Source organism: Opisthocomus hoazin, chromosome 22 (assembly GCF_030867145.1).
Source record: "Opisthocomus hoazin isolate bOpiHoa1 chromosome 22, bOpiHoa1.hap1, whole genome shotgun sequence".
Classification (NCBI taxonomy): Eukaryota; Metazoa; Chordata; class Aves; order Opisthocomiformes; family Opisthocomidae; genus Opisthocomus; species Opisthocomus hoazin.
Genome location: NC_134435.1, coordinates 7,838,058 through 7,858,782, shown reverse-complemented (window position 1 = coordinate 7,858,782; position 20,725 = coordinate 7,838,058). Strand labels below are relative to the sequence as shown.

Genomic DNA, 20,725 nt, shown 5'->3' with positions numbered 1-20,725 from the left:
CGTTCAGTTCTGGATAATTAGAGCATCTGGGAGAGATGCAGTTTCCCATCTACATTGGAGGGACCCCCCTTTTCCCCGAAACATCCTGCCATGACAGCTCTGCATGGTGGGGTCTGCAAAGGGGCATTTGGTGTGCCCCAGCCTCACCAGCCTCAGCTGCTCTGGAACCCCAGCCCTGGAGACCCTCAGCTAGCTCCAGCACCCCGTGCCCTGGGCTGCTCCCGAGCACCCCAGGTATCCTGTGCCCCAGCTGCTCTGGAGCATCCCACCCTGCTGTCCCTGTCCTGGAGCACGGTGTGTCCCCCAGGCCTTGTGCCCCAGCCCTGCTCTGCAGCACCCCGATACCCCAGGCAGCGGCACCATGGGCTGGCTCCAGAATGCCCTGGCCCTACTCTGGAGCACCCCAAAACATAAAATCATAGAATGGTTTGGGTTAGAAGGGACCTTACAGATCATCTCATTCCAACCCCCTGCATGGGCAGGGACAGCTCCCACCAGGGACATCCCCCCACCCTGGGGCCTCCAGAACTGGAGGACCGGAGGAGTAGGACATCCGCCCACCCTGGGGGCTCCAGAGCTGGGCGCAGGACATCCCCCCGCCCCGGGGGTCCGGAGCTGGGCGCAGGACGTCCCCCAGCCCTTCGCACCCTTCTCCCGCTTCGGAGCGCCCCAGACCCTCCCGGGGACCCCGCGCCCCCCGCACGGCTCCTCCCCGGCTGCTCCGGAGCCCCCCCCCGAGCCCCGCTCCGGGGACCGGCATCCCGTACCGATATCCCCCCCCTCCCCTCCGGTACCGGCGGCTCCGTTACGCAACGCGGCCGGCGGGGGGCGGGGCGGCGCGGCGGCGGCAGCCAATGGCGGCCCGGCAGCTCGGCCACCGGCGCCTCCCGCCGGCGCGGCCCGGGGGGGGTCGTGCCCCGGCGGGCCGGGCCGGGCCGGGGCCGCGGGGAGGATGGGCTGAGCGGGGCGGAGCGGGGCCGGGACCCGGCGGCGTGCGGGCAGGCGGCAGCTCCCCCTCGCCGGCCGCGATGAGCCGCGGCCCCCCCAGCCCGTCCTCCCCACCCCGCGGGGGGAGCCCCGGCCGGCAGCCCCTCGGCCCCGGGAGCGGGGGCTTGGACGTGCTGCGCTGCCCCTCCTGCCTCCTCCTCCTCCGGGAGCCGGTGACCGTGTCGTGCGGTCACTCCTTCTGCAAGCCGTGCCTGGGGGGGGCCCTGCCGTCCCGCTGCCCGCTGTGCCGGGAGAGGCTGGAGCTGCTGGGGGTCGGCGCGGCGAGGTGCAGCGTGGTGCTCTGCGGCCTCCTGGAGAAATGCCTGGAGCCGGCGAGCCGGCTGGCCTGGCTGGTGGCACAGCTCCGGGACCGTGTCACCCGCGGGGACGCGCGGGAAGCGCTGAGGATGGCGCGGAAAGGCGTCGAGCTGGGTGAGCACCCCCGGGCCCGGGGGGCTGGCGGGGGGTTGGTTTGGGGGTGAGGGCGGTGGGTGCGGGGGGCCAGCCCCAGAGCCGGGACGGGGCTGCGCGGGCTGCGCTGTCGGAGCAGCCGGGTACCAGCGTGGGTCACTTGGTCCCAGCACCGCAGTGCCCTCCGAGCCTGGGCAGCCCCGCGCTGGGACGCCTGGGCAGCTGCGGGTGTTGGGAAGGCAGAGCTGGTGGGGGTGGGGAGGGGGAATGTCGCTGCTGGGCGTTTCTCCCACGCCCGCAGGTGTCCCGGGACCATGGGAGGGAGCGGGTGGCCGGGCAAGCCCCGCTGCTCATCCCGGCTGGCAGGGCTGCGGGCACGGCGAGGGCACACGGCCTGCGCCCCGTCGCCCACCTGCTGCTGGCGGGGAGGAAAGAGCCGCCAGCGGCTTCTTGCATCTTGCCCGCCCGGCAATATTTCAGGGTCAGAGGAAGAGCTTTGCCCAGGGGGGTGGCCATTACGTAAAGTGTTTGGGACTTTTCCAGTCCGGGATGGCCGCGTCCTCGCCCCCAGAGCCTGGCGATGACACGGCCTTGGCCGAGCTCCTGTGCCAGCCCCACGGCACAGGGCAGGGTGTCGTGCGTGTCCCCCCACCCTGGTCCCCTTCCGCAGCCGTCTCTGGCGAGGGGTTGGGCCCGGGGGTTGGGGTGTTGATCTGCTTTAATGTGTGGCTGTAAGTGGATTTCTTGGAGAGTAACGCTGAAATAAAAGGGGTTACACAACGCGTCTGGAGCAGGGGGCTGGGGCAGCGGAGGCAGGAGGTCCTTGCTCCACCGGCGTTTCTATGACAGCAGTCGGCTCTCCTGCCGCAGCGCAGACACTAATTCATCACCCGCTGTGAGACGAGTGCCGGAGGTCCAGGGCACGCCTGGAACCGACGGGCTGAGCGGGCTGGCTGAGCCTGGTGTTGGCAGCAGAAAGCAGGTCCCTTTATGCAACCTCCTGAGGTGTCTGTCTCGCAGCCTGCGCGCCCGTCCTTCAACCCGGACGCACGTGCACGGCTCTCTAGTACTGTTTTCCTTATTGTCTGATTGGGGATGTACGATTATATATCTCTTTATAAAAGGGGTCTGTGAGTGTAAAGTGGAAACGTTGGAAGCTCTGTCCTCTGTCTTCCCTGCACGCTCCATTCCCCGAAGGACAGGAGAAGTCCAGCTTAGGGAAACGAGGAAACCGCAATCACAGCCAGCACTCCCATAAACCTGCACTTGCTGGTGCTGCTGGGGCTCAGCCGCGTGGGTGGTGCTTTCGGGACGCGTTCTCCAACTCCTGCAGCCTGCAGACCGCTTTCAGGCTGCACAGCTTCCTACGGGCTCCCCTTTGCTTTCAGACGTAACCACTGATAAATGTTTAACCCCCAAGAATGGGTTTTTTTGCGGTTCAGCGTCGCACGATGGGCTGGTTTGCAGTGCTCCGCTGAGCCCAGCCCGCAGAGCAGCTCTCTTTGCCTGCCAGAAAATAAATTGTCAACTTTTTATCTTTTGTTTTTCTAAGAAGTGAACAAAAAAAAATGCGCTGTAGCGCGTAACACAGGAGGCCTCCCAGCGTGCCTGGAGCCAGGAGGCTGGGGAGCGCTATCAGTCACTCATCAGCTGCCGGGGCCGCCAGCTGGCTTACGTCCCTGATGCCTGATGATATCATAGATCAAAAATAGCTGCGGCAGAAGAGAAATGCAGGATTCATAGCCCCGTAGTGCACGTCTCGTTTTCGCCAAATCAGTCACTTTATTGCTGGGCTGTGCAAATGTTTGAATGCGTTTGCCCACGTGGAAAATCAGCCTGTAGACTTTGTACCCATGTGTCCATCCCTGCCTGTCGTTAGGGGCCGCAGTATTTCGTCCCTGGATGCGTGCTTGCGGGGTGGGTGCCACGCAGCAAGTTCCCACGCTTCCTGACTGGAGCCCTAAAGTCCTGGCTAACGTTATAAATGCAAATAAGCTCTGAGGGATCAGGTGTTGCTCTGCTGCTCTCCGGGTTGCAGTGGGACCTTGATCCCCAGGCAGAGAGCAAGGTCTCCCCGTGCTCTGCACTGGGCATAGGGACAAAAGGAGGTGATAGCCATGGCGGAGCTTCCTCCTCCGTGACAGGACATGGTGGGTGCCTGGGCATGGTGACGGCGGAGGCAGGCAGGGGTGCAGGCAGACGCTGCCTTCCCGCACCGTGCGGTCACGGGGCTGCTGGTCCAGACCTGCAGTTCGCTGGCAGAGCTGCATCAGTACCGTGTTTCTACCAGGGCGGGAGGAAAGGCTGCTGGGGTTGGGAGTGCAGGAGACTTCATCAGCAGCGATGTCTCCTGATGACCCCTGGTCGGCTGCTGGGCAGCCCCCTGGAGCTGGCTCGCCCCAGTAAGAGCTACTGGCCCTTCAGCAAGCTGGTGCTGCCAGCCCCCCTTTCCCACAGCCAACGCAGCATCAGTGCCTGCAAGTTGTGCCTAATTTGTGACGCAGGTTTGGGCTCAGAGCCAGCATCGTGCTGGTGATGGTCAGCACCGGGGGTGAGATGTGGGGCTGGGTGCGTGGACCCGTTGCCTTTGCTGGAAAGCCGGCCGTGCGATGGATGTAGGTCACCTCCACAGCAAGCTGTGATATAACGGGGTGGGTCTGGGAATCCTCTGCAGTTCAAACCCACAAATGTAACGACACCTGGTTACTCCACGAGCTGCACTGTGTGGACTTTCTGAGTGCGGCTCGCTTGTGCTCCCTGACATCCCCCACCCCAGTTCCCCTGCTGGCAGTGCTGGTAGAGAGGAAGGTCTTTATGGGGTTTCCCTGAGGCAGGAGAGAAGACGGTCTCACTGCCTGTTATTTAGGAGCAGGCAGGAGTGTGTGGGGTGCCCAGCACCGTGACAGTGTGGGTGTCACAGCTGGCAGCGCCTGTGGGAGCTGTGCCCCCCCGCCACTGAGATCCCATCAGTCACATCTCACTGACGACAAACTGGATGCTCAGTTCCCTTCCTCTGTTTTGGAAAATCTCAGCCTTTTCTCATACTTGGAACCCCTGAGTTATGTGGTGGGGGCAGATCCTTGCAACCCCCCTGGTTTTCCTTCTGCCCCAGGAAAGCGGTGGCAGCTAGTTTGGTCCGGGAGACTCCCTGGTGTTTTGGGAATTCTGGTCTCCATAGCTGCAGGCTTGTTTGGTAACATGTTATTGTGGCTCTGCTGGGTGAATCACATCGCAGAGCCTCCCATGGCAACAGCCCTTGCGGGGAGCAGGTGTATGGTAAAGCCTTCTTGCTGCACCCCAAAAAGATGGAAGAGAGCCCAGATCCCAGTGTGGCTGAGCCCCAGGGCAGTGGTGGGGCCCCTTGGCTGAGGGCATTTGGTGGAGATGGAGAAAACAAAGGGAAGAGCCTCAAATAGTTTAAAACCAGGTATTTAGGGGAAATAACTTCCTTGCTGAGACTGGGGAGGCCAGCGACTCCTCTCCCGCCGAAGAGGAGCGCAGGAGCTGGCTGTGCTCAGCACAAGGCAGCGGCACAAGGGCTGTCTCGCCACGGTGGCATCTCCCCGGCCTCATCCGACCCTACTTTCTCACCATGGACCCATCAGACTAGTGATCACATTTCTCTTTCCAGCTCCAGACGCCAGCTCCTTGCGGCTGTGCCGGGCAGAGGCGTTCGCGGCGCTGGGGCAGCACGCGCAGGCGCTGGAGGACTTGGACGCCGTGTGCCGGGCTGAGCCTGGAGAGCACGAGGTGAGCGGAGGGGAGGCCCCGTCGGCCGGCTGCGCTTGGACCCAAATCTGACTGTCTGGGAGCAGTTTCACCCATCCCTGAATTCTTCTAGCCATTGGATCCATCCTGCTCAGAAATACACTTGCCCACCCATGAAGCTGCAAATCCAGGCTGGAAGCACTGCGTTGCGCCACCGGGAGAGGTCCGGCACCGCGTCCCTCCTTGCTGGCGTGCGGGCGTGAGGGCACGTAGCTGTGCTGGTGCGCAGGATCGCAGCTGGGGGCTCGGGGAAGTTTTGGCCGGAGGCTGAGCTGCCCTTGGAGAAGTCAGCCCTGAGAGCTCGCTCGCTCATTTGTGAAGCACTCGTTGGCAATAGTTTCGCGGCTTCAGAGGCAGAAGCCCTTGACTCCTTCTCTAGGTCTCTGTAGGGTTTGTTAGCTTGGGTTTTGCAACTGCTGCATTTTGGGAGAGTCCTGTTTTGTGGGTACCTGGCTGCAGATGGACCTGGTTTTTCTAGGCAAGTCTGAACCTGGGAGCAACGATGTGTCTGGGTGCCTTGGCCTGGGATGGGAGCAGACGGGAGGCTGCAGGGAGATTCCCTCAGGGCTCACATGGGAGCTGAAAGGGCATGTGCTCAGCTGGTCCCTGTCTCATAGTCACCGCAAGTTTTTCTGCTCTGCAGGGCTTCTTCAGGAAAGGGAAGGTCCTTCTGGAGATGGGACAGAAAGCCGAAGCCCTGCTGGCGTGGGAGCGCTGCCTGACGCTCAGTCCTCATTTCCACCCTGCTCAGAGAGAGATGGAGAAGGTGCGTGGGCCAAACCGTGGCAGGGTGCCATGCTCTAGCATCACACAGGGAGATGCCCTTGTCCTCTGAAGGACTTGCGCCCATCGTGGTCATGCTGCTCTGGTCAGCATTGGGTTCAAGCGAAGTCGGGTGCTGGTCCAACAGCCATCCTGCAGATGATTTTGAGCCAGCACCCACCCATGTACCAAAATCACTGTCACTGGTGGGGCCTCCAGCCATGGGGACTCCGTGCCATGAGTGGACTCTTGCCCTCTGGGAGGGAAAGGGCAGGACGATGGGGAATGACCTTGTACCCCCCACAGCTCACTCCCTTCCTGCTCTTTGTGGGTGGTGGAGAACCTGGGTTCCAGCCCTTAAAATACACCATTTTGTTCGCTGCCTCATGCTGCTTTCTTCCTTACGCACTGCTAAGGCATTTGTTTGACAGAGCTCAGCCAGCACTGAAACAAGTAACCCCGATGTGCCCTGTGGGAGCAGAAGGCTGCTTTGGGGAAGGAGGGAGTCTGGAAGCCCACCTACCTCCCTGCTTCCTTCTCCCAGCACACCTTGAGCCCTGCTTTCTCCTTGCAGGTCCTCATGCGAGAGGACGCTCCTCAGCCACGCGTGGCTGCTGCCTGCTCGGGTGATGCTCACCGGGGCTCGACTGGTCCCCAGGTCAATGGAGGGAGCCCTGCGCTCCCATCCTCCTCCCCACAAGCTCAGGTAAGAGAGCCTGCAACCATCTGAGGCTGCAATGGGACTTAATGTCTCTTGGGGACATCCCAAATTGGGGTTTTGCAATGATGGGAATGGAGGTTTGGTAAGGGGAGGCTGTGCGGGACCATAGCACGTGCACGTGGTTGTGTGCTGGAATGAGAAGCTGCAGGTAGTGGAGAGTGAGAGAGCAAAGACACCATCGGAGCTGCTGCTGTGGAGACTGGAAAACAGAGGAGGCTCCTTTTGTCTCCATTCCTCTCTGAGTGTTGTTCTGCAATACTTCTGGTAAGATTTTAGACGGTTTAAAACACCCACATCACACTTCATTCAGAAAAAAAAAAAAAAAGAAAATGTCAGTTTAAAATTTTTTTTCATCCAAAAACCACATTTGAGAACAGTTCAAACCATTAGCATCTATTAAGGAAAGGTCTTCTTTTGCTCTTTGCCTTCTATAAATGAATTTGGAGAGAGGGGGAAATCAGAGAAAATGGGCTCCGATACACCCAAATACCAGGTGGTACATCTGAACAGGCTAAACCCATGTTTTAACCGTGAGGTGAGCAAGGAATCTGTGAAGACCACGCTCTCCTGCTGTCCCGCAGATGCAAGGTGTTAAGATGAAGCAACACACCAGAAAAACTCCCGGTGCCATCGGGCGCGGTGGGGCGGATGGGGCTGTGTTTTCAGAGGGAGAAGAGCTCTGGGGCTCAGTTTCATCTTTGCTGTGTCTAGGATCAGGAGGGAGAGCCAGCGGATGGCCAAGGGGACGCCGGGTCTGAGCATGGCCAGGGGACAGCCACCCTTTCCCAGCTGGGGCGGCAGCAGGAACCGGAGACTTCGGCAGAGAGGCAGGACCGGCAGTTGGTAGGTGAGTGTCATCAAAGCTACCAAAAAGCCTTGTCTCATGCAAAGTATGTCTTTAAAATCCATTTTGGCACTGAAAACTTAGTGCTGGCATTGTGTGCAGACATCCCGGGGACACCCGATGGGGCAGCTCTGGCCCAGCACGTTTGCTGCTGCTCATGCATGTGAGAAGGATCTGATCTTCTGGTGTTGAGCTGGTGAATGTACACCAAACCTTTGAGTCTCACTTGGTGAAAAGTTCTTGCTAAAGCCAGACATCACTTGTGGCCTGTATGGACCAGCGAGAGGCTTCCTTTGGTTCCTTTGAATTCCCTTGTGATGCACACAGCATGTCCTATGTTGGAGGAAGCAGCACGTCCATTGTCATTAACTTGCCATCAGCGTCCAGCCAGATGGCTTCCATGTACGTGGGTTTGCATAAAGCAGTGGTGATGCTTTGTGGCTGATCTCCAGAGACCTCCATCTGAGAGGTTCTTAGGTCAGTTCATCTCTCAGTGCCTCAGTTTCTTCCCTGCCTGCAGAAGGAGGTATGGAGATACCACCTTCCTCTACCAAGCACCATGAGACCCACTGATGTAAAAGCTATGGATGAACATGGATGAGTTAACAGAGAAGTTTATGCCACATTTCCTACCGGTTTTGGTTTTAACTTAAAGCACTTCATGTAGCAGTTTACTTACACCTCAGAACAAGGTCAGAAAGCAAAGATTCATTTTCAGTATTGAAATGGGGGGTCTTTTTCCTTCTCTTTTGCCTCTAGATAATGAAGAAGAAACAGCAGTGGCAAAGTATACCCAGCCGTGCCTCGGGGAGCTGCTGAGCGTATCTGACTTTGAGTGCTCCCTCTGCATACGGTGAGTTCTCCGACTGGAGAGCTTTGAGAATGAAGAATTAGCACCTGCTGGGTTTTCTTTCCTGGTGTGGATCTTTCTTCACATCTTAATAGCAAACTCAGTCCCCAGTACTGCTGAAGTGCAGGTTTCACTAGAGCTAAGAGATAAGGGGGAAGACAGAGGCATGCTCTGCCCTGCCAGGCTGTAAGAGCTCAGATCTTCCTGTGTCAGGGCGCAGCGTAGCTGGGTCTGTATCGCCAGGGACACCGGAGGTGAGGTGGGGATGTTCACTGGGGTCAAAGACTGAAAGCAGTGGTTGCCCTTTGTAACTGGGCTGGAACAGGAAGGTGTTGTCCCAGGGAATTACCATCCATGGTGGGGATATTGCAAACCCAGACGGGGGCATTTCCGAGCTCTTTGCCTGGAGATGGAAAAGGGGACAGGGTAGAGCCCGCGTCCGTCTGCGGACTCAGGGCGAAGGAAGGGCTGGGTGCTGCCACAGGGCATGCTGAAACCAGGCTGTTTTTTCCTGGCACGTCCCAGGACCTCGAGCAGTTTTGCAAGCGGCTGCTGGCAGAGGGCTGGGTGTTGCACCACCAGACATGCAAAATGGTCAAGGTCTCCTGTACGGCTGCTTTTTCCAGGTCTGGGCATGGCTCAGGGGAATGACACAGGGGAGAGAGAGATCAAGGCTGTATCTGATCTGAATTAGGTGAATTTACATCTCTCCTGAGAGCAGGGAAGCATAATGTTCAGGAGGAGACAGGGCTCAGTGCTGAGCAGGGCTTTCCCGAGACCTTCATTTCATTTCTGATGCTGGAGCTACCTGTGAGCAACCCGAGTGCTTGCTGCTGGCTCTGTCCTTGGAGCAGGGGAGAAGGTGGCACTTTCCCATCGCTGCCTTTGGGGCTGCACACCGCTGTGGGTGTCTGGACCAAGGACCAAGGGGTGCCCTATGTGTACTGATGAGGTCCATGGGGACCCCGCTGGGACGGGCAGCAGTGCTCACGCCTGGGACATTTCTCATCTTACATCATTGTGCAAGTCCTACAGCCTGAGCCCAGATTTATAATTAAAGGAATAGGCCAGTTAGGAACCTTTACATTTAATTAACGGGAGTTATGAGCAAAGCTTAGCCAGTGCGACTTTAGTGAAGGTGAGTTTCGTAGCCATGGACTGCCCGGGCTTGGACAACATAGTGTGAGATGATGGCTTTCTGTGGCGTTGCATCCCTGCAGCATCACTGTCTGCAGTGCAGAAGGCTGGTGACGGCGGCAGATTGCCCTTCAAATGGTAAGAGGGGACATGGGAAATGTCGTGTTCCTGCTGGAAGCAAAATCTCTTGCTTTCAGCAAGGTGATTCAAGGAAGATGCAGGTAAAAGGCTGGGGATAGCCAGAAGCTGCACCCATGGCTTTGCCCAGTCTGACCTGCTCAACCCTTGCAGCACCAGCCCGGGCCTCTGCAAGTCCCTGAGCGCTTTGTGGGACCCCTGCACCACGGGGCTGAGACCAGCCAGGGTTTCCAAAGCGGGCTGCTGAGCCAGGCCTGGGGAGTGGCAGCTTTGAGGGCACCCAGCCCCGTGAACAGAGGCTCTGTAAAGCCTCTCTCTGCTGGGCTTTCCTGTGCTCCTGCTCCTATGTTGCTCTCTGCGGTTTGTTGACTTTGGTCCCTTTGCAGGATGTTCTTTGAGCCAGTGACGACGCCGTGCGGGCACACCTTCTGCAAGGAGTGCCTCGAACGCTGCCTGGACCACCGGCCCAACTGCCCCCTCTGCAAACAGAGCCTGAGAGAGGTGAGGGCATGTGTCCCATGGGATGGAGCCCGAGGGAGAGCTGGGGACCGGCTCTGGCTGCCAGCAGTGTGCCCAGGGCTGGGGTGGGAAGGTGTGATGCTCTTACATTAGCAGCTCCCTGGCACGGCAGTGTGAGCTCCACTCACATGGGAATGACCAGACAGCTGATAATTAAGACCAAGAGATTAATTTCCACAAGATGCCACAGTGATTTAGTGAGACTGTAAACAGGACTGAGACGTAGAGAGAGAGAGGAAGAAAGAAGCGAATGCTAATTGCTTTTAAAAATGGAAATGGATGGAAAAACCTGCTAGCCTGGAGATTTGATTTAATCTTTAATGAAAGGGGATTTGGATGAGACCGTCAGGGAAATTAGGTTGTCATACAAGGACTGCATCACTGTCAGAGACAGGACGCTGCGTTGGACGGATCCTGGGTCTGAGCCGTGTCTGGAGGTCTCAGTGGAGCTCACATCCCATCCTGCTAGATGGCTCGACATCCCCTGATAGGTCTTGTGCCTGACTTTCTCTGCTCTAAAATTACCCTCAGCTTCAATAAAAGTGAACATGATTCAGAGCCCAGCAGGACCTCAGGGCTCTTCTCCAGCCTATTTCTGGGTCTAATTTCTTTCAGTACCTGAAGGCTGGAAGCTACAGCCCCACTGTGCTGCTGCAGGACATCATGCTGGCCACCTTCCCCGCACAGCTGGCTGAGCGCCGGGAGCTGCACCGGGCTGAGATGGCAGAGCTCTCCAAGTAAGCAGGGACCTGCTCCAGCGTGCGTGTGCATGTGTGTGTGTGCATGGGGGCTTGGAGGGGCTCCGAGGGGGCTGTCCATGCCACATACCATTGCTCTGGCTTGGTTCTGCTCAAGTGATGTCTGTCCTACTTCCAGGACCTTGTCACAGCAGTGCCAGGTGAGTGCAGACATGGCCCGTGGGGCACCTGGGCATCAGGGAACATCTCTGCAAGGAGCTGTTTCGTGGGCAGAGTCTGTCCTTGGGCTTTTGGTTAGCCAAGTAGAAGCTTTGGCGTTGCTCTGTGGCAGACCATCCCTTCTTGTGGTAAAGGACACATCTGGTTCAGGGGAGCAGCAGATGCACAGCCCTTGAGGTGGGATTTGCTCTGGGAGGTTTCATGGCGGTCTCTTCTCCTGTCCCTCAGCCTGACCAAGAACATCCCCATCTTCGTATGCACGATGTCCTTCCCAGGCATCGCCTGCCCTCTGCACGTCTTCGAGCCGCGCTACCGCCTCATGATCCGGCGGTGCCAAGAGACCGGCACGAGGAGGTTCGGCATGTGTATATATGAGCATGGGAAAAGGTGAGCTCCTGGGCAAGGCGGCTTCCCTCTGCCCCGGCTGATTCGCCTCTCTCTGCCCCAGCCCCAAATGTCTAAAATCCTGAGTAGTTTGGAGAGGAGCAACAAGGTGCAATTTCCTATCCCACTGCACCCCGCAGATAAAATCAGCAGGGAGGTGGTGCGTTCCCCACACAGCAGAGTGAAATGGGATATCGCTGCTTCCCGGCATCACAGCGGCCAGGCAAGGAATGTGGCCAGGACTGGAGCTGGGCAGAGCCAGCAGTGGCTGTTAAGTAACGATGGTCTGGGAACAGCTTCTGGCTCAGGACGTCTCTGAGCTGCATGGCTCCCTGGCCGTGTTCTCTAGCTCCTCTTAGTGAGCACTTGAAAATTGCTGTATTTCTCATACTCTGTCCTTGATAAGCTACAAGAGGACACTGAGCTAAACGGGCTTTTGTCTGGTGCAGCGTCGCCATCCTTATGTTCCTGGTGGCACCTCCAGATCTCGGATGGGCTCAGTCTCCAGGCTCGTAACCCAAGCACTCTGTTAAAAGCCTGTGTTTACATGACATATCCTCCCTGTGCTCCATTCTTGTTGAAGTGAAGTGAGATAAATAACATTTTCTGGGCTTTGAGAGGGTGTCTCTGCAACAGATGTTGTCTTTAGGACCACTGGACATCAGGGCAGTGTGAGGACCTAAGTCATTTTGATATAAGGCAAATCCAAAGGAGTGTGGACTGTGTGCTCAGTATTCCCGGCCCTCTTAGCAGCGAGTGGTAACTCAACAGAGTAGAATGAATCTCTGAATTTTCCCCCTCCCAGCCAGCTTGTTCCCGGGCCTTTCCCTCCTTGAAGGTGGTACGTTCAGGAGAAGCAGCTCTCCCACCGCCAGTGTCCCAGCTCAGCCTCTCTTTTCTCCCCTTGGCTCCCTCCAGTTTTGCAGACTACGGCTGCATGCTGGAGATTCGGCAGATCGAGCTGCTTGCGGACGGCAGGTCCTTGGTGGACACCATCGGCAGGAGGCGGTTCCGGGTGCTGAGCCGCGGACACAGGGACGGCTACAACACTGCCGACATCGAGTACCTGGAGGACAAGAAGGTGAGGGCAAGGGCAGGGCAGAAGCCCCCGCTGCGGCGGGACAGAGCCTCCCCACGGATACATTCCACGTTCCTCTTCCCTCCACACAGGTGGCCGGAGAGGAGCTGCAGGAGCTGCAGTGCCTGCACGAAAGCACCTACCGCTTGGCTCAGCGGTTCTGCGAGCACGGAGACCTTGTGTCCAGGCACATTTTCATGCAGCATGGACCGCTGCCGGAGAAGGAAGAGGACATCCAGGTAACACCCTGAGGGAAGGGATGCTTTAAATAGAGGGGGTACCAAGAGACCCTCTGAAGCAGCGCCGTTCCTGCGCTGACCAGCCTGCTTCGCTGCTCGGCTCCCCCCCAAGATGAGCAAAACAAACCCCGTTTTTCACTCCTGTTACGGCATCTCTCAGAGAGATGGTAGAGCTTATTTCTTAGAACTGTTTAACATGTATGGTTTTAAACTGTTCTTGGAAACTAAGCACTGAGTTTTAAAAGTTTTCCTGAAGTCTTTTCCTAAATGGCAACTGAGAAAGTGAACTGTCTGGGTTTGAAAACACCTGGGAAAAAGAAAAAAACAAATGGGCAAAAAACCAAACCCCAGAGCTCAGCAAGTCTGCAGCCTTCTTTCTCACCAGGTTCCTTTGAGACAGCCATAGCTGGCCAGAGGAGAAGAGCTAAGAGGGCAGGATCCAATTTGCTCATTAAATTGCTCTGACAGAATCAGATTCTGGGAAGAAAAAAAAAAAAATCTCCAAATTTAGTTTTCTGTCTCTTCTTTAAGAAAGTGTTTCCTTCCTGGATCATTACGAATATGCTCTTGCTGGCCTGTCCCAGGCTAAGGCTGTCCTGGCCACCAGCTGCATCAACGCTGTGCTCAGAATTACGAAACGGCTCATCCTCCTTCAGCTGAATCGAGCCTTTCCCTCTTAGTTTGGCTCAGGTTTTCAAAACGCTGGCTTGCAAAAGCACTGCCCAGGAGTTGTGCCTGCCTGGCCTGCACCTCGCCTCTCGGAGTGACGATAAGGCAAACGCCCCGAAAGACCCCCACCGTGCAGGGTTTGGCCGGTGCTTACAAAAAGCAACGCCTTAAACAAGGAGACGCGCAAGATATTTCTTTGTCTCTTTAGTATAGACTTTTTCCCCAGTACATCTGTGTCTGGAGACACCCTGGGGAATGCTTGTCTGGAAACTAAATTAGTTTATCCAGCAGTTTTGAGGCTGGACAGACAACAGGGCTGTTCGGAGGAATGCCTTAGCCAAAGCTGGCATTGCCATGCTGACGAGAGCAGCAGCGATGGTGCCCAAAGGCCAGCTTGCAGTTCCTGACGTGGGGGGGGTCTCTCCCTCTCTCCCCTCCAGGCTTCAGCAGATGGCCCGACGTGGTGCTGGTGGCTCATCTCCGTCCTGCCCCTCGACCCGTCCTACCAGCTGAACCTCTTCTCCACCACCTCCCTGCGCGCCCGCCTCGCCCAGCTGCAGCACATCCTCACTGCCCTGCTGCAGCAGCCCCCCGCCGGGCACCCCCTGCCCGAACACAGCCCCCGGGGCCGCGTCTGAGCCCCCCGGCCCCCGCCCTGCTGCAGGGGAGACCTCCACCCCCTTGGGTTTCTCTATGCGTTGCTTCAGGGGTTTGCGGGTGGTTTGAAGCCCACCTGGAAGCGACCTCAGCGATGAGCTGGGCACCGCAGTGACACTACGCCGTCCATGCTGCCTCCAGGAGCTGCTCGATGCCGTGCCATCGGTGGGGAAACTGGGGTGGAAAGCTGGGTTGCATCTCGGGAACCGAAGTCACTTGCTGAGGTGCTTTGATGCCAAGGAGAACTCTCCTTAGGGCAGAGGACCGAGTGGCAGGATTGCCTCTTCCTCTTTGAAGGACAAGGTAGGGTTTTTGGTAGATGGTCCTGCTCTGTGCAGCAGGTTTAGAGGCTTGGGAGAGGTGGCACCAGGAAGCAGAGAGGTCCTGACGGCTTCCCCCAGCCTCAGGAGCTGACAGCTCTGCCTCCACTTACGAGTTTGACTTCATTCCTATTCAAACAAGAAGACTGGTTAGATTAAACGATGCAAAACCAACAGTGCTGCTCATAACCACCTCCATGGCCACACAGTGAGGAGATGCTGCTCTCTGAACATGCCCGAGTCAGGATGTCCCCTTCCCACTGCTCTGCTATGTTTGCTGTGCCAACCTCGCTGGCCACTTCCCGGGCCTGGAGCCATGCTCCAGCTGGAAGGAGCTGATGGCCTGGAAGTGGCTTTGTGAGACGTCCTGCTCCTTGAACAGTGCAGTTTTCTCATGTTCAGTGTTTCTTGTGAACTTTCTGCCTCCTCAGGAGAAAATTGGGATCTGAGCTGTGCGTCTGGGACCCAGAACAGTGCAGGATCCCCCAAAAGAGCATAGAGTGATATCCAAGGGAGTTGAACCTTTGGAGAGGTGGGGAGGGGGCATGACCGATGACCAAGGCTGTGAGCCCCATGTCAGGGGAGCAAGTGCCTGTCTGCAAGTGCCTGGCTGCTCCTTGTCTCTAAACACAGGGAAAAGAGTATCCCCCTGGACAGCCCAGGCTTTCTGCCATGGAAATCCTGAAGGTTTGGGATCATCCATAGTTTAAGTAGCTTTGGGTTGAATTTTAGGAGTGATACCCGCTTAGTGAGTTGCTGGATTAACATTACTTCCAGAATTTTATACCTGCATTTCCCCAAGGCTCCGGACCCCATCTGGGGGCTCAGTGGGCTGTTGGGTGTGTGTGGGGGAGAGAAAACCAGCTTGGGGCTACAGTGCTCCTTACTGCAAATGTTGCTGGCTGAGCCCGGGACAGGAGGCTCTGGACACAGCTTTGGAGAGTTCCTTGCCCAGGGCCACTGCTTTTCCCCCGTCCTCGGCAGGGGCATTGGACTAGATGACCCACAGAGGTCCCTTCCAACTCCGAACATTCTGTGATTCTGTGAGTGAGAGGTTTTGGTCCCTCCTCTCCAGCAAAGTGCCTCCCTGGAGCGACAGCCAGTGTGAGCTGAGGGCTTGCTCCCCAGGGACCATCATGGCCGCAGGGCGGCTGAGGACATCTCAAAGCTGGGTTTGCTCCTCTACCTCTGAGCCATGTCCTCCCTCGCTTTGCCACTGTCTCTGGGGCACCATGACCCCCCCAAGGGACCACGTCCTCTGGATGTTGGATCTGGGTGGGTGATGGAGGGATGCCTCGCAGTCCTGGGATAGGTGCGTGCAGGTAGCAGGATGCCACTGAAGTTTGGGAAGTGCCTTTCTCTTCCACAGCGTCAATGGGAGCTCACCCAGTGACCCCCGAGCCCCTCACCCAGCCCCTGAGTTGGCCATTCCCCAGGTGTGCGAGCTCCCCGGGCTGCTGTGGGTCCCTCCGGGAAGGGGATGGCATGGGGGGATGCAGGGGAGGAGTGTGGGTCTGCACCGTGTCCACGCTGGGGGAGAGCCAGGGCCCAGAGCCGCATCTGCCTGGCTGCGTTGGGAAGGGACTCGTGCAAATCGCTCCGGTTTGCTTGGAGTGCCTTTGGGATTTGTGTTCGTACCTTTGCTCTTCGAATTAATTTTTCTTCCTGGTCATTGAAATAAAGACCTTTTATTTTGTTGTTGTTTTGTTGCTGGTGTTTTAACTTTTAGCTGCTCATTGATGGAAGTGCTTGGGCATCATCAGGGAGGTTTGGGGACGCAGCGAGAGGTGACACCCTGACCTTCACACAGCAAGTTAGAACAGTCAAGCAAAGGTAGATGACAACAAGGGAAAAAAAAAAAAAGGTGGTTTTGCTCGCAGAAAGTGAGCATGTGAAACGAGGCAGAGGGTACGAGCTCCTGCCCGTCATTGCAGCTAAAGGCTCTGGGGAAGCATGGGAACTGGGAGACCAGTCTGGTAGAGATGCTGACCAGCGTGGGCTGACCCTGGAGGGTGTCCGTCCCTCAAATGCTGTGGAGAGTGACTGTCCTGTTCTGCCCTTGCAGCTGTGGGCAGAGCATGGGGATGTCCTGCTGGGACAGCTTTCGCCTGTCTCCCACCTCATCATCTCCCTCAACATCGCAAATGTGTCGTCCAAAACTGAGGGCAAGGGTGGTGGTGGGGACTTCCTCTGCCCCGCTCTGCTTTGCACCATGTCTGGGAATCTGAAGCAATTGTAGGCAAGAGGGAGAGGGCTCAAGTGGTCTGAAGTGGTGGATAACGCTGAAAAGGCCTCACGCCCCAGGGTCTCTGCCAGGCCATTAATAACTGGCTCCATGAAAAATTACACCTTGAATTTCCCCCCATCAAAGCCCTACAGAAACAGCCGTGTCCTGGTGAAGCCCAGCCGCGTGCTGCGGCCGATGCCAGCCCCTTCGGTGGCTCGGGCAGCCCAGGCACCGTGTCCAGCCGGGCGGCTAGCGCGCGTCGGCGTGTCCGGGAGTCCAGAGCTGGCACCGATCCCTTTGCCGTGCTGCCCGGCTCCCACTAGATGTCAGGAAGAGGCTGAGCGCGGGCGAGGAGGAAGGCACAGCGGACGGGATGTGCAGCATCAGCCGCTGCCAGAGCCTTGGCCATGCTTTCCTCACTCCCAGACCCAAAAGTGGCCCCGCTCTCAGCCCTGGACCCACACAGCGAGTAGGGTTGGGCTGCCCTGAGCTCTCCATCAGCACAGAAGTGAAGCTGGGGACTAGTGCGGTGCGTCACTTGAGGCCACCTCCTCTTTCCCAGGTGCACAGAGTCTGTCCTGGGAGATCCTTTTTCCAGTCTGGTCAGCAAGGTCTTGTTTGCCCTCTTGGGACTGGAGCAGGTGACTGGGGCAGCTGAAGAGTGTCCTCCTCCCCATCCCCTTCCAGCCACCCTGCTCATCATGGCCTTAGCTCAGAGATAGGAGATGAGTCAACTTTTTATCCCAGCACCCAGCTGGGACAGAACAGTGTCCCATGACCCCTTGTGAAAGCAGACCTGGCATCTCGCAGGCCCATCGGGGTGACAGGCTACTTCACTGAGCAGTTGGGATCTGGATGGGGCAACTGGGGGGGACCTGGCTGCATCCACATTGCCACTCTCGTAATCCTGCCCCAAATATCTACTTGGGTGAGGGAACCCCAGCATCCCCACCATCAGGTAGGCTGTGAGGTGGATGTTGGGTTCATTACTGGCTCCCACCAAACCATCCCCTCCTGAGATGCTCTACTCTTCCAAGGACCATTTTGGGCAGTTTTGGACCAAGGCTCCTACAGCCTGACTCTGTCTGTGGGGACACAGAGGGCCTGGGGCGGCCAGGATCGGCTCCTACCGCAGCTCCAAGGGCTCTTGCTTCACCTTGTCCTCTGTCATGAGCCTGTGGAGAGGCCAGATCTGGTTCTGCCTGGCACAGCTGGGCCTGGCAGCTACAGGCACCTCCAGCCTCTCTGCCCCAGGCTCAGTGGTAGCATGCGTGGCATCATCACGTCCACATCAGTAGCCAGAGCTGTGGGGAGATGGGTCCATCACTGCATAGGCTCCTCGGAGGCACTCAGGGTCTGAGGGCAGATGAGCCACCCGACCCCACAGCACAGGACCTCCATCCCACCTGCACAACTGTGCTTTGCTTTCTACTGCTTGGATTTGTTTCATCCCTGTATTTTTCCATCACTGCATGTGCTCCTGCCCTGTGCATCCCAACAGTAACTAGTAATGATTTCTGGCCTTTGTATAACATTCATCATTGGAGCTTTTCAAATGGGTGTCTGTACCCTTCTCTGGATTTGACAGACAGGAACCGGGGGTGGGAAGAGGCAACGTTGCCCAGGGTCACCCAGCAAGGTCCCTGGTAGGCAGGGGACCACTCTCCAAATGGATCCCTCTTCCCACCACATCCAGCCCCCACCTCTGTGGATGCTGGGATGTATCCTGCAGCTGGATTTTACATCCCTGGGGAGGTGTAAAGCAGAACCAGCATTGGCCCTGCTCCTGCCATCCCAGAACGCATCCTCCAGCTCCCCCAACCTCCTCTCCAACAGCACCATTTCCTCCCTTCCCATTCAACACCTTCAACTCGAGACATCGGTGACAGCTTCCCTCACCTAATAGTGTGGGCAACCAATTAGTTAAAGAGGCAAGTAATTAATACAGCAGGTGTCAGGCTGCACCTCAACTTTCTTTAACAAATAGCACATTTCCAAAATAATTAGACCAGCTGGTACTTGAGATAGAGGAAAATCAACATGAGATTGTTTGAGCTAAGATCTTCTTCTCTAGCAAGGCCATGTTCGTGCTGGAAGAGGAGCACGGTACGTGTTAAGGTTAATGAAGGCGGGAAGAAAAGGAAGAAAATCAGCACCTAATTTTTTTTCCATCCTTTAGCAATACCAGTTGGCACAATGAAAGATGGATCGTATTGTTCTTGCTCTTTCAAAAAAAAATAAAGCAATGAAGACAGATGTGCCGTCTCTTTCAAGAAAACTCACCCACGGGATGTATTCAAAGACAGAAAATGACAAGTGATGAAAAAAGCAACTTAAAAGGCACTGCCAGAATAGTTGGAGTGGGACCTGCCCGGGCCCCTGGAGAAACGGCCCCATTGCTTCTTCTGGCCAGGCTGTGCCTGGCGAGAAATCAGTCTCTGACCTGTATGGAGCAGAGCAGGGTGACTGTGGGCATGTGCTGAAGGTGACCCGGAGCAGTGATCAAGCAGCAGCTGGACAAATGCCTTTGCCTCCCATTCGGTGAGGTCCCTTTTTGGAGATGCCTCGCTGGCACATCACTGGCTGCACTGCACACGGGAGCTGTGCGAAGCCAAGTTCTGATGCAAGCAGGAGCAGGAGGTCTGGGAAGATGCATCAGGTGGAGCTGCCTCAGCATGATCATGGGTAATTTACACCATTAATAAACAGATTTACTAGGACAGGCTTTTCCTAAAGGCTGTTTAAAACCCATTTTAGCCCATCACACCAGTGATGCCGCCAACCTGCAGCCATGGAGCCCTGGACTTGGGCAGCTGCATGGGGCTGCCTCCCAGCCCTCCCACCCTTCAGGACATCCCACCCTTCAGCCCCTTGTGCAGCACCTGGAGGAGGAATTAACCCCCCTCAGTGTGTGACTGTCCCTGGTCCCATGACAGCGACTCAGCAGAGGCTAAGCACAGGGCAGGGGGTGCAGGATTACCCCCAGCACTGCTCTGTCCAGCCCCTGCCATAGCAGGGTCCAGGTGGGACCATTTTGCAGAGAGCCATCACTGATGCTCACGGCTCTCTTGGAGGCTATCAAAGTCTTAATGAACATCAGTTAGCTTCAGTCCAAATGTGTAGGATTGTAAGGGGGAGGGTGTTTGCTACAGCTAATGGGAGCAACAGGCACTGCCCGCCTGGTGAGGTCTCCCTTGGTGCAGGGCACCACCACCCAACCAAAGCAAACCTCAGCAAAGCCAGCCATCACCAGTACTCTGCTGGAGCGTGCCAGCCTGTGGAGAGAGGGAGATTATATAGGGCCCTATATATACACACACACACATATAATGGCCCCTTGCCTGAGTCCCTGCCCACAACCGCATCCATCCTGGGTGCCCAGCAGTGATTTGGTCTCTCCCCACCTCGTGCCCTACCTGTTGATTTCTGATTTCACAAAACCATTTCGGACCAGGTGAAATATTTACAGGACTGATTAAACACCAATGAAATGGGAAACTTGTTAAAAGCGTGGAACTTATATAAATAGAGCATTATTAAAATAAAATGTGACTTTTAGCAAGGACAGCTCTCTCAGCTGTGCTGTGTTTACCTTAATTGTTTCCCTCCATTAATTATAGTCTGAGAGGGAGACTTGTGCAAATTGAAATAAATTAATCGAATTTGTTTAGAGTTTTGTGTGGCTGGCTTATGGGGATTGCAATTAAGCCAGTATGTTTGTGTATTAAATTACATTGCCTAGATCTGTTCTTCCCTTTTCAAGCACGAGGAACGTGAAAAAGCAGGAGTCAGTGACAATTAGAAGGTAAACAGGCAGTGTGACCAATGGTTATTTTAGCTCCTGTGCCTCAATAATTTTACTCCTTGCAAGTATTAAGGCTCATCCCTTAATAAATGCAGACCGGCTCTGTGCAACGAAAGACAGAGGGGAGATGGTGGAGTGGAGACCAGGGCACATCTCAGCTCTGCCCTGGCAGTGGATACAGCGACGTGGGTGGGAGTTTAGTCCAATTCTCTAGGAAAATTAGACTACGTGACTCAGCAGCCTTGCGTGCGGTCTTGCTGGTTCCCACTAGCAGCTGCCCAGTACCACCCAC

The 20,725-nt window shown here is 56.5% G+C and overlaps 1 protein-coding gene across 1 annotated transcript; it reads left to right on the top strand.

Annotated features, from left to right (window-relative positions):
• The first annotated feature begins 958 nt into the window (after positions 1-958).
• Positions 959-16,099, top strand: LOC142363932 (LON peptidase N-terminal domain and RING finger protein 1-like). Its single transcript, XM_075441418.1, has 12 exons — positions 959-1,419; positions 5,030-5,148; positions 5,810-5,932; positions 6,503-6,634; positions 7,361-7,496; positions 8,253-8,346; positions 10,005-10,119; positions 10,753-10,874; positions 11,283-11,441; positions 12,357-12,519; positions 12,609-12,755; positions 13,865-16,099. The coding sequence occupies exons 1-12, from the start codon at positions 1,029-1,031 to the stop codon at positions 14,060-14,062; spliced, it is 1,899 nt and encodes a 632-aa protein (XP_075297533.1). The 5' UTR covers positions 959-1,028; the 3' UTR covers positions 14,063-16,099.
• The last annotated feature ends 4,626 nt before the right edge of the window (positions 16,100-20,725 follow it).

Excerpts from the sequence above, each read along its gene's own strand:
- LOC142363932 (XM_075441418.1), top strand. The coding sequence starts at position 1,029 with ATGAGCCGCGGCCCCCCCAGCCCGTCCTCCCCACCCCGCGGGGGGAGC. Across the intron at positions 10,120-10,752 it reads GCAAACAGAGCCTGAGAGAG|TACCTGAAGGCTGGAAGCTA; the intron begins GTGAGGGCATGT and ends AATTTCTTTCAG. Across the intron at positions 11,442-12,356 it reads ATATATGAGCATGGGAAAAG|TTTTGCAGACTACGGCTGCA; the intron begins GTGAGCTCCTGG and ends GGCTCCCTCCAG.